At 37.5% G+C, this 12,748-nt stretch overlaps 1 protein-coding gene across 4 annotated transcripts in view; it reads left to right on the forward strand.

The window, feature by feature from the left end:
* RNF217 (ring finger protein 217) overlaps window positions 1–12,748 on the forward strand; it is a 71,145-nt gene that overhangs the window by 46,797 nt on the left and 11,600 nt on the right. The window contains exons 4-5 of one of the 4 annotated variants that reach the window (XM_074862422.1): window positions 2,966–3,167; window positions 10,433–10,504. In XM_074862422.1, the coding sequence (XP_074718523.1) occupies window positions 2,966–3,167; window positions 10,433–10,504 (274 nt within the window). Of the gene's footprint in view, window positions 1–2,965; window positions 3,168–7,822; window positions 8,168–9,361; window positions 9,397–10,432; window positions 10,505–12,748 lie in introns of those variants that run through there. The other 3 variants (XM_074862425.1, XM_074862424.1, XM_074862423.1) reach the window with 3 other exon arrangements.

Genomic DNA, 12,748 nt, shown 5'->3' on the forward strand with positions numbered 1-12,748 from the left:
GACCTGTCAGTGATCGCTTTCTCAACCTATAGATTTGTAATCCATCTCTGTCAGTGGCTTATTCTGAGGGGAGGGAGGCGTGCCCATGTGAACGCAAGCTGAAGTTGACCTGGTGAGATGTCATGTTTTAGGCTTGAAAGCAGACTGACTGAATCATACAGAGTTCATCTGGCATTGTCAGTCTACGTGGCATATGACAGGGAGTATATGCCCCGCATCTAAGGTTGTTGGGTTCTTTTATTTCATTTTTTTTAATGAAGTCTCTCCTCACTAAAAAAGGGAAGGTTTTTTGCAACAAAAAATATAAGCAAGTACAACCAGTTGTTCCAAATTTGCAGCTTTGAAGACAGTTATTTATGTGCAGATAAGTATTCACTAAAATTTTTTTAATACTTTTTGAAGAAGCAAAGATAAAGTATGTGTAATTGCAATATGTGTCTGTGAGAAAATAAATCCTATATCACCTTCTTTATGTTTTAAGAGGACAGTATATCTGGAGTATTTAGAGCAGAAACAAGTAGATTCAGAAGTGATTTAGGAGTATTGCCTGGCTAACTGGAGCTGGGATACTTCTAGGAAAACGTGGATAGAAGAATGGTAGGCAGTGTCAAAGACGTGGGTATTTCTGAAAGGTATTGATAGTAGAATGTATAAAGCTACTGCCAGCAGCTCCTTGAAGTTCCTGGTACCAAAGAAGATTAATTTGTTTCTGAAATGTGAAGTAGTTTGGGTTTGCATCTAGGGTTTTTGTAGGCTCCAGGCTTGTACAGATTTTCAATTAGGATGGATGGTAACTTAATAGATTGGGTTGGTAAGTTGGAGAAGAGAAAGGAGAATTCAACAGTCTTGTTTTCTTTTTGAATCAACCAGTTAATTCTCATTAGTGTCATAAGATCTAATTCCCTCATTTACATTTTTAAGATGGAGATACGTCACTGAATCACCAGATAAGGAAAGGTGCCTCTAAAATTGCAAAATTCTGTATAGTTGCTGTCTGAATTTGTCCCCTGCAAAACTAATTGGAATTAAATTTTAAACTTTATGTGTTAAAATATATTAAGTCACTATTAAAATTCCTTAATTTCAATTCAAATTAATCTCTTAGGAATTAAATAAACTATGGCTCCATGAGTGGTTGAAATTTTTTCATATAAAACTTGAAAAGTAAAAGCAAAATTCATGCTGAGAATATCCCTTTTAGAAGAAAATAGTATATAACTTAAGAAGTTATGCTCAAGTTGGTAAAATATTGGGTCAACATTTCTTTCCACTTTGCTTGCAGTCAGTGCTTAAATGTGAATGTTTCAAAGTCAAGTGGCTTATAAAGCTTGTCAGCAATGGTATTTTGTCAGGTGTTTCTGGGAGACAGGGCTCCTGTGATACAGCAGGCTTCCTCAGGATAGAGGGGGGATAACTGCTCGGTGAGTATTTGCATCCCTTCATGGGATGAATACAAGTCCACTAGAATAGTTGCTTACTAGAAAGTAATGTTTTATAGCTCAGTCCCCTCTCTTACGTGTAGAAGAAGCATTTGAAATTGTAGAAATACAGATTCTGAGATCACTACTGTTGGCCAGATCCTCCAGGAGTCACAAGCCTCTCAAGGCGAGAGGCTTCAGTTGTACCTGAGCTTTCAGCATCTCTGGTGCTTGCAGGGCCACTGAGTCGTGATGCCTTGTCTTCACCTGTACCTCCCTGCAAAATGTAGATATGGATAAGAATTTCAGGAGGTGTTCATTCATCCATCACAAGTTTCAACAAATAAAATTCCAATTGGATGTAAGGGAAAAAAATATTCCCAGGAAGGGTGATGAAGTGTGGGACAGTTTCTCAAAGAAACTGAGATATACCCGTACTTGGAAATTTTTAAAATCTAGTGGGATGAGGCCTGGAGCAATCTGATCTGACTTTGAAGTGAGCCCAGCTTGGAGCTAGGGGTTAAAATAGATGACCTCTAAAGGTCACTTCCACCCTCAATTATTAAATAATTTTATCTGCCATTCCACTGTGGAGCATGGTCTTGGGATGGGGAGGGGTTTAGCAATTTAGTGAGCAAGGAAAAGTGTGTGTTTACAGCATTATTATCTATAGTTTTAGTTTGCAAGATTTAGAAGTGGCTGTGTAATCGTATTGATTTAGTGAAATACTGAGCCCCAGGACTACCCTCTCTCCTAAGACTCTCAGAACTATTAACTAAAGCTGAAGCCTTATCAAATCTGTGCAAAGCAGGTAATGTACCAGTTTTGCAGAAGAGTAGATGGAGATACAGGAATGGAGCTATTTATGCAGGCAATGAGCAGAAAGATGGATGTAGAACCTAGGCAGCCCAGCTTCATGCTGTACTGCAGCCATTATGAAAGCTTGGCGTATCCTTTTATATGGTTTGTAGAATCTTTCTTTTTACAAAAAAAATAAAATCCCATACTTTTCAAATCATTCACTCTAACAGTGAAGCCTTTCTGATGTTTATTACCAAATGCAAGTCCATTTGTGATGGTAATAGGAAAGGGAGTGGAGCCATAGGTAGCATAGGAGGGAAACCCATCTGTTGACGGGTCAAACAGAGTTCATAACTATATTTACTGTGCTGCTTTTATTTTTAATAAAGTTTGATGCTAATGTGTCTACTTCAGTAATAAAAACAAATTTTCGGTAAGGGCAAGGATGACTCAGATTCTCATCTGATACAAAGAGTGTTTAAACAAAGAAGGAGGATTATATAGAAAAATATGTATGGAAATCTGGAAACAACTATAACTCATATTTGATGCTCTGAAACGTGGCTTTAGAAAACCACTATTGTCTTAGGATATTTGCAGTATTAATTAATGCAAATGCTGAATTAAGCAGTGGGTTGTTTGTGGTGTCTTTTCATCTGATTTATGGACTGCACCAGGCAGTGCCTACTTTCCTGTGATTAGGGCGGGGGAAAAAATGCTTTTCTTTTTTTCTTCCACTCATACAGATCCACATCCAGAGAACAGAAGGGTGTGACCACATGACCTGTTCACAGTGTAACACTAATTTCTGTTACCGTTGTGGGGAGAGATACCGTCAGCTCCGGTTCTTCGGAGATCACACGTCAAACCTCAGTATCTTTGGATGCAAATACCGTTACCTCCCCGAGAGACCACATTTAAGGAGATTAGTGCGAGGCTCTGTCTGTGGTGAGTGGATAAATGTTCCTTATGGAGAGCTGCACAATGAGGTGATTGGGGAGGTGTCAGTAATACTTAAATAAAAACTAGTGGTTTAAAGTATTGGATAGGCAGTCTGTTGTTTAGTTATGTAAAAGGTGGTTTATTAAGTATGTTGAAATATATACCATTTGCACTACCTTTTTTCATGGACTGTGTATGAATAAGTATTGTGTCCTCTTCTGATAGCTTCTGTTTTCTAACCTTTTTAAATAATAAGTAAGCAAACTGGAAAAATTATGTCAATATGCATGTTGCTGGCTGTGATCGTTATTCTAAAAGCATATAGGAGAAGTGGATCAGAGCAGGAACTTTTTTTTAAATGAACCTTTGTGTCAGGGATCTATTTGAATAAAGCACTGTTTAGATTTAAACCTGGTCTGGGTTTGAAAAACCCAATCACTCAAGTTTGCCCATTTAAATAGGAGGATACTTACCTTTTATCTGTTAGTTTTGGTTCAGACAAAATCCAGCTTAAAACAAAATACAACTGTATACATTAATTTCTTTCACAGGAATATGATGCCAAAAGCTTGACTTTTTTTATTAAAAAAAAAAAAAACCAACTCCTAATTAACTGTTGAAAACTGGGGACCTATTAAGGAAAATAAGACTTTTTGTACTTGAATTAAAGCATAGAAATTGGAGATGACTTGGAATTCAACTAGGATGAGGAAATGCTTTGAGCTTATCAGTTGATGATCTTGAATGTAGAGGTAAAGGTAAGAGACTGAATGTGTGGAAATAGAAGTCAGCAGACTTCCAGTGACAACAATACACCTGAGCCAAACACATTCCAGTAAGAAAACTAGGTGATTTCTATTTTACAGTAATACAAGAGTTGGCACATTAACTCATAGGCCTGGTAACAAGAATGCCGATCTTGCTGATCTGCAATGTTGTGGGAGGCTCGCAAACCTGGAATGCTTGTCTAACAAATGGCAATAAGACATCCAGGCCCTTTAATTTGACCTCAGGAACTTGCAAGGCTTTAGAACAAACTTGAGAGAGGTGAATTAAAGATACAGAAATAAATAGGAAAGTGGATGAAAATTCAAAATGATTGAATGTGCCTACTCTGATACATTTTGTAGAGATAAATTCCAACGCGTGAGAAGATCTAGTCTAGATTAAAGACAATGCTGGCACTAGAGCACATGGGTATAAACTGTTCATGAATAAATTTAGGCTTAAAATTCAAGAACTGTTTCAAAACACTTAGTAATGGTTCAGAAGAGCTTTTAGTAAAAGCCACAATGGCAAACAATATAAGCTGTTTTAAAATGGGTCTTGGTACATTTGATGGAATTATTATCTGTGATAGCAAGGGACTGTGCTCAGAGATAGTACCAAGTCTGTGCTGCTCACATGCAGAATCATGGGTAACTTTATTCCAAGATTAAACCTGCTATGTACAATGGAGATATAAATACAAAATAAGTGGGTTTTATCACAACATAGATCTGCAAAAAATAACATTATTATTGTTTTAATTTGTGCAATGATTTACATATAAGGCATCTAAATATGCAGTTGGCATGTTTTAATGCCACATGCAAAGTCCAGAATACAGATGCACATACTGCATGTGCCTAACTACTATTAAAATTATTTTCTATTTTCCCTGTTTCCTATTTCAAGAATCAATAATACACAACCTTTCCCTTTTAAAAAGAAACAGCTTTATTTAGTTTTAGTTTATTTGCAGTGACTTGGAAGCAGTAAAGAAATGCGAAAGTGCATATATGAGTTAAACTTCAGTGGTGACATGTATATGTTCATATTTATAAAAACATGCATAGAGAAGGTATAAGATAATTTTACTTTCATTTCCTGTTTGCAAGTGTACTTGCAGTTTGCCTTTAATTAGTAAACTAAGAAAGATTAGCAAAGCCTACAGCCTCAGCTTAAATTTCTCATAGGGTTCTCTGTTAAAAATTTATCTCCAGGACTACCTCTGTCATACAGTGCTATTTTTCACAGGAATGGTCATCATTTGAATAGAGACAGAGCTAGCTGAACCTGCCAGCACATGTAGTAATTGCCTTCATTTTTACAATGGCTTGTTAACGCCCAAGTTGACAATGATTCAAAGAATTCTGCATTGACACTCATGACCCTGTTACCTCTAGAGCTCTAAATTAAAATATTGATCCTGATGCACTTTATGAATAACTACCAAAGCACTCCAGAGCCCTAACAGAACTCACATGTGAAAAATCAAAAAATAAAAGCTTCGACAATTTATATCAGATTAGAATTCAGGAATTCAGCTCACTGCTCTTCCTCCATTTGATTAGGTTATGGCTATGATCGGCATATGTGAGTCAGTCTAGATTTTTGTACTTTTTTCCACACAAGCACACATGTGGGTGTGCACGGTTTTTTTAAGAAGGCATTATATTGTTTTAAGATTATATCTCCTGACAGTTTTCTTTCAAGACAATATAATCCCTAACTGTGATACAGTGTCAGTTCAGTTTGTGGATTCTGTTGTCTTGAATGGTGGGAATTTGGCAAGATTAGCTATCTTTGTAAAACTTCAACAGAATTGATCTGTGCCTGTTAATTGGGTGAGTGTAAAGGTCTGCCTAGTGAGTCTGTCCCCAGCAGTGGCCAACTAGAAATAAGATCTCACTCCCTGTCTATTTCCAGTAATCGTTGTGGACGCTTCCTTAGTTAAGGTTTGTATCTAAACCTTTGCTTAATAACTATCAATTCACCATTCATTCACCAATTTATACAGTTCTTAAGTTTTGGCTTCCACAATATCTCTGGTAGGGGCTGTAGGATTTCACTATGTGTTGCGTGGAGAAAGTACTTCCATTCCTCCTGGCTTTTATTGGTTCCCGATAATTTCATTGGTTACTTCTGTTATGAAATTGAGTAAGTAATAATAGCTTACTTACCTTCTCATATCTTTTATAGACCCTCCATCAGATTCTTCTTTGTTATGATCTTTTATTTTTTTCCATTTTGTTTTGAACTTAAGCTTCCTAGTCTTAATCATTTAAGATCAAGTTGAAAACCCAGAAATGTTTAGTTCCAATTAAGGATCATGCCTGGGCTCAGATGTCCTGGTAGCTAGAACTGTAAATGTAAATATTTTAAGGCTTTATCAGGTAAGAGGGGAACATTATCATCAGTAGGTGTTAGTGTACAAGCCTGGTTTTGGTTCCATTCTGGCAGTCAGCAGAAGATGTTGGAAAAAGGAGATGGTAGCAGATAGACCATTGAAAGCATAGTCTCTAACTTTTAGTAACAGGTAGCAAGAAATAAAGGTTGGATTTCCTGTAGTAAAATGCTTCTGCTAGTTAGCTAAGTAGTGGAAATTAAGAGAACATTACCTTGATTGTCAGGGAGAGACTGGGGAGGTGTTGTTAGATACATTTTCTTCTGTGACTTTTTATACTTTCTTGCTATGGAGAAGTTAGTACTTATTTAAGTAAACGTGGTGATTTTGTAGCCTTGAGCAGTGAAGGTTTTTTGGCCTGTTTCTACTAAATCTGAGTGGGTGGGGTGTGTAGAAAGGAAAGAACACTTCATGGCAGGCTGGCATGCTATCATGGTTTCTGTTGAGAAGCAAGCATTCGTGCCTACAATCACAAACTGCTCTGTAATAAAAATAAGGGAAAAGCATTTATGACAGCATAAACTTTTTCTTCATAAACCAGTGGTTTTGTAAAGGTAAAAGAAATCACAGGGAAAAGAAAATAACCTGGGAGCAGAAGTGGTCTCTCAATTCGATGACATTTCTCTCCCTTCTTTAGCCAGCATTTTTTAGAGAAACTTTGTCCTGTGACCAGTACAGTAAGCTGAAATTGCTTTTATCCTTCAGTCCCAGTGGACTTAGAGATTTCATTCTCATAGTAATTATTTGGCTAAGTTGTTGGAGGCAGAATGTTTAGTTATAACTATAATATCTAGTGATGAATTGCATAGAAAAGGAAAACATGTTCAGCTGTCTTAAATGTACTTAAGATGCCACTTAAGTACCACCTGAATTCAGTTTGAATTATATTCACAGTCAACTGCCGGGTACTTCACGGATACATAACAGGACACAACATGTAATGATGCTACTAAAGCAAATGACATTTTTTGCATTGTAAACAGCATTTCAAATAGAATTCTGAAAGCAGCATGTTTTCAGATCCAATGTGCTCCTGTCCCGAGACAGAGTGCAGGATGCACTTTATGTATGCATGGCTTTGAACTCTGCAGAAGGAAGCATGCATTTCTAGGATCCAACCTTCATTTAAGTCAGTCTGATTTGTAAGAAGTTGCCTATATTCTATATACACTTGATAGGACTCTAAAACCAGATACAAACTTGTATTAGAACTTAAATCTACATAGATGTGACTGTTCTGATTTGTAAGTGGATACTTTTAGTGGCTCTGTTACATAAACATGATATTTAGACTTGGAAGACAAAACTTTTTCTCATGCTAGTGACTAAATTTGTTTTCTAAAACTACTATATTAGTTTTCTACGTGACAAAGAATTCTTTAAGGAGTTATGGTGTTTTGTATACATTTCCATAAAACTGGCAACCAAATTCAAAGTTATGCAAAGGAAAAATATTCTGTCATGTTTCCCTAAACTTTTCCTCATTTTGCAGAAAAACATCGCTCTCTATCACAAGTGATGCAACCCCCCTGAGACACCTGCAAATACAGTTATTGCATTACCACAGATGTCTAAATCTTTGTGCTGAGTAACCCAGTAGATAAATTGTTTACCATTAATTTGAGTAAAATTGAAAAAAGGTTCTCTTTTGAGCCTTGTTCTGTTTACAACCATTTCTTTTTAAGTTATCTTTAAATACTAGGTTTTGAACATTACCAAAATGGCTATCATAACCTACTGCTGAGTTCACCACATAGACTAATGACCTAAGATTTTATTCAGCTCTGAGGCAAGTTTTATGTTTGCGCTCTCTGCTAGCAGTCTCAGAGCTAACAGACGTAAGACAGTGGATCATTGGGAAGTTTAGTGCCTGCAATAGACATCCTTAGTCTCATCAGCATTTCTTGTGTGTCACGATTCCCTCTTATTGAAAGCCTCATAATCCGTCAAACTACAACAAACGATTTGTGTTGAACTGGAATTGGATATAAAGTAATGTTCAATTCAGACATGTAAAAGGGAGCATTTTATAAATGTTTCATACAATGCTGATGGTAATGATTGGAGTAAAAGGTACATATCTCCTGCTCTGCAGTGATTGCTGCTGTTCATACTTTTACTGATGGTAGCTTGTGCAAGTTATGTTCACCTCATGTTAACTTGTTCCTTAATTTTAGTTTACAAAGGTAAAGGATTTAAATGTGGTAGATATATAAGGAGAAAGGATATTTTGTTTTGTTTTTAAAGTGTAACCTTTAGAAAGAATGCATTGATAACTAAAAGAAGATACTGTCCCATGATGATGAATTTATCCTATAAGATCTTGGAACTACACGATACTCATAACTTTACATTCACAGGCAGAAGGAAAAATGCACTCACTCAGTCTTTATTTCAGCTCCGAGTTACTTTGTCAAATGTGTAAGTAAACAAGTTCTTAAACTGAATTAGCTTAGGAACTGTTCTTTGTGTCTGCAAAGAAATTATTCCAGTCAAAAGCTAGCTTAGTTCTTTCTGCAGACTTTATTTCTGTGTACTTAGTCACCAGTTCAGTGGTTTAAGTTTTTAATAATTCTGGTACCAAACGTCATGATTTTGTAACATTCTAATTACATGGTTATTAGTAAAGTAAAGCGAGTTCATACCTTAAAACAATCTTTTATAAGCTTTACTTTGAAATTGTTAAGAGCTCTGGTAGTGTTTTTAAATGTTTTTAATCGCTCATGTTTTGAGTTTTCTTGAGGTTTTCCATCATTCTACATTCCTTCTCCTGTCTACGCTTGAATAATTTATTTGATAACTTCTGTGTGTATAGAATGCAGCACAGTGGAGTCCCAAGAAGGGTTACCATTAAGATGCCTAGCAACTAGAGTAATACAAATAATATTTGCCAATTTTTTTTCTTCTAGGAATTAATGTTTCACACCCACAACACTCCTATGAAATTTAAAAGCTATCAAAATAGAGCACGAAAAGGACCAATTCATTTAACTGTTGTAAATATTTTCAAAATATCTCATTTTTCCTTTAGACTGCCCAAATTAGTGGCTCAGGTTATGGAGAGGTTTACATCATCATTGAATGAAGTAATCCTTTTACTGAAATCTGACACAAGTGACTAGAGAGAGGTAACAAACTTGCTTCTCCTCCATTTCTAGAGGTGATCTTTCAAAGACATGCTTAACTTAGAAAATCGCTTAATTTCAAATCCCTGATCAGACTGCTGGTGTATTGGTAAAAAGGCCTGCCCTGCTGTGTTTTCAGACAGCTGAGACAAATGACATTTGTGATCCAAACTCTCAGCCAACATGGCTAGGGAGATTCTGCCATTCAGTTGAAAGCATGCAACGCAAGAAAGATAACTTGGATTCAAAGTTCAGTTTCAGCTTAAGTGTTTCAGAAGGAACCCTGCCTTCCCCTCCATGCATTTCTACAAATCATGAACTCAACAAAAATAAAGAATATGAGCATGTTTTATTTGTTCTTAGAGTCTTATGCTCTAGCTGGTGTGCTGCACAACCTCGCTGCCTTACTCATGTAAGAGCAGAAACATGTCCTTCTAAATAATGATCCAAAATAGGCTTGGCTGTGGTTTGATTTAGACCTAAATCACAATTGTACAGGAGGACTTCACCATAGCCTTTTAAAGCAAGCAGAAGCATATTTAGAGGTGATGGTCTCATCGCCTTGAGTTAATATAAACTCTCAAAGATGCTGGTTTGCTTGGCATCTTTCCAGGGTGGTTGCTGTACAGTAGTATTCTGGAGAAGCTGTACGATAGTAGCTTTATAGCTATCACGTTTCTGTCAATGCCTGAAGGATTTTAGAATGGAAACAGAAGTAAATGCAAGCTAACCGTTAATTTACAAAATGAGTTGTGCTCGAAGAGTTGTGGTGGGTGAAAAGGGCAAAGAGAGGGATCTGGCTGAGTGGTGATAGCTCCCAGTTAGATTTGTAGGATGAATTTACAAATAGGAATCCTGGTAAAGTATTAAAAAAATGAACCAGTGTTTGGGAGTCCAATATCAAAATATTTATGGATGGTTGGAAAGGGAAAAACAAAATGCCTACTTTGAATTGTTTAATGAATTTTGCATTTCAGCTGGAAAACTACTCATTACACCCCTAATACTGGTTCTGGGACTGGCACTGGGAGCCATAGCTGTTGTAATAGGTAAGAGTTATATAAGTGAATGAGTCTGATTCTGATTTTGCAGTGACTTTCTGTATGACATCTCTGTATTTTCATCTCAGAGATGGACACAAGGTACAAATTTCATAGATACCATTTTAGTATAAAGCACATTACTTTTCTCTAAAAAAAAATTGTGTTTAGAATCTTTTTTTCTTACTTGCATTTTATGCCTGTTAGGTTTACTTTTTTCCCCACTTATTTGGTTTTCTGAACCAAAATCTTTAACTAGTATAGTTAAACTAATAAAAAGGTCCAAGTAATTTAAGCGTAGTCCTGGGGGCTGGCTGACTTGAACCCTCCCTTTAATCACCCCAGTGGACAACAATTCTAAGATCTTGGCCATGTGCATGGTAAGATTTTGGGGGCACTAGGCATAGTCCCAAGAGCCCTCCAGCTTGAAGATGCAGCAACAACAACAACAAAGCAGCAAATTGAGATGAGTCAATCTCAAAATCTGATTCAGTGCATAGACTGCCAAATTGCATTCCATCACAAAAACCAGTGCTGTAAACTCATTTGATAGAGTATCAAAGTTCTCTTAACGTGGTTGTATTAATGTGGATGTAGTTACTCTAGCAAATCTGCTCTTTGCCTGGTTTAACTGAATTCTCCTGTAGAAATTAAATAAGCCATAATGATAAATGTGTAATTTTACTCATGTAAGTGCATATCCACTGTTTATGTTGGCAGTAATATGTCAATTGGGGATTATTACGCTGCTTTACAACTCTTCACCAGACTACTTATTCCTTTTAAAATTTTGCAGTGTATGCCCAGCCTTGAGGCTTGTGGGGCTGTGGCATCTTTATTTTGATATAATAAAGCCAAAATATACCAGGATATTTATATTAATAAGATTGCACATAACCAATCAGTATAAAACCAAAATACCATTACAGCTTCCCTAGACTACACCTGGCCAAATAAGGAATATTGCTATTCATTTCATTATTTAGGCTAAGAATACATATCTTTTTCCTGTATCGATATTCTGAGTTGGATTCACTGAAAAGAGAGAGAGATCTTAAATATTTATTCTTTTTAGTGACATTTTTGTGCCAAAAATATTCTTAATGCCAGTAAAGCTTATCTTGCTCAGCAATCTGGTATACTTTGGAGCCCTGGAGAGATGAGGGGCCCAAGAAACCTGGTTAATACTCAAGGATCTCCTCCTCCAAGCTCAGGAGCGATGCATCCTGACAAAGAGGAAGTCAGGTAAGGCTGCCAGGAGGCCTGCATGGGTGAACAAGGAGCTCCTGGACAAGTTCAAACACAAAAAGAAAGCCTACAGAGGGTGGAGGAAAGGACGGTTAGTCTGGGAGGAATACAGAGAAATTGTCCAAGCAGCCAGGGATCAGGTTAGGAAAGCCAAAGCCCTGATAGAATTAAATCTGACCAGGGACATCAAGGCCAACAAGAAAAGCTTGTATAGGTACCTCAGTGATAAAAGGAAGACTAGGGAAAGTGTGGGCCCTCTCTGGAAGGAGACAAGATATCTGGTTACCTGGGATATGGAGAAGGCTGAGGTACTCAATGACTTTTTTGCCTCAGTCTTCACCAGCAAGTGCTCCAACCACACTGCCCAAGACATGGAAGGCAAAGGTGGGAACTGGGAGAATGAAGAATCTCCCACTATAGGTGAAGATCAGGTTCAAGAGCATCTAAGGAACCTGAAGGTGCACAAGTCCATGGGACCTGGTGAGATGGCTCCGTGGGTCCTGAGGGAACTCTTGGATGAAGGGACTCAGCCACTATCCATCATATCTGAGAAGTCGTGGCAGTCCGGGGAAGTTCCTGATGACTGGAAAAGGGGAAACATAACCCCCATATTTAAAAAGGGGAAAAAAAGAAGACCTGGGGAACTACAGGCCAGTCAGTCTCACCTCTGTGCCCAGTAAGATCATGGAGCGGATCCTCCTGGAAAGTATGCTAGGGCACATGGAAAATAAGGAGGCGACTGGTGACAGCCAACATGGCTTCATTAAGGGCAAATCATGCCTGACAGATTTGGTGGCCGCCTATGACAGGGTTAAAGCATTGGGGGATAAGGGAAGAGCAAGTGATGTCATCTACCTGAACTTGTGCAAAGTAGTTGACACTGTCCCACATGACATCCTTGTCTCTAAATTGGAGAGACATGGATTTGACAGATGGACCAGATGGACCCTGAAGTTGTGGCTGCCCACTCCTTGGAAGTGTTCAAGGCCAGGTTGGACGGGGCTC

Source organism: Strix uralensis, chromosome 3, assembly GCF_047716275.1.
Source record: "Strix uralensis isolate ZFMK-TIS-50842 chromosome 3, bStrUra1, whole genome shotgun sequence".
Classification (NCBI taxonomy): domain Eukaryota; kingdom Metazoa; phylum Chordata; class Aves; order Strigiformes; family Strigidae; genus Strix; species Strix uralensis.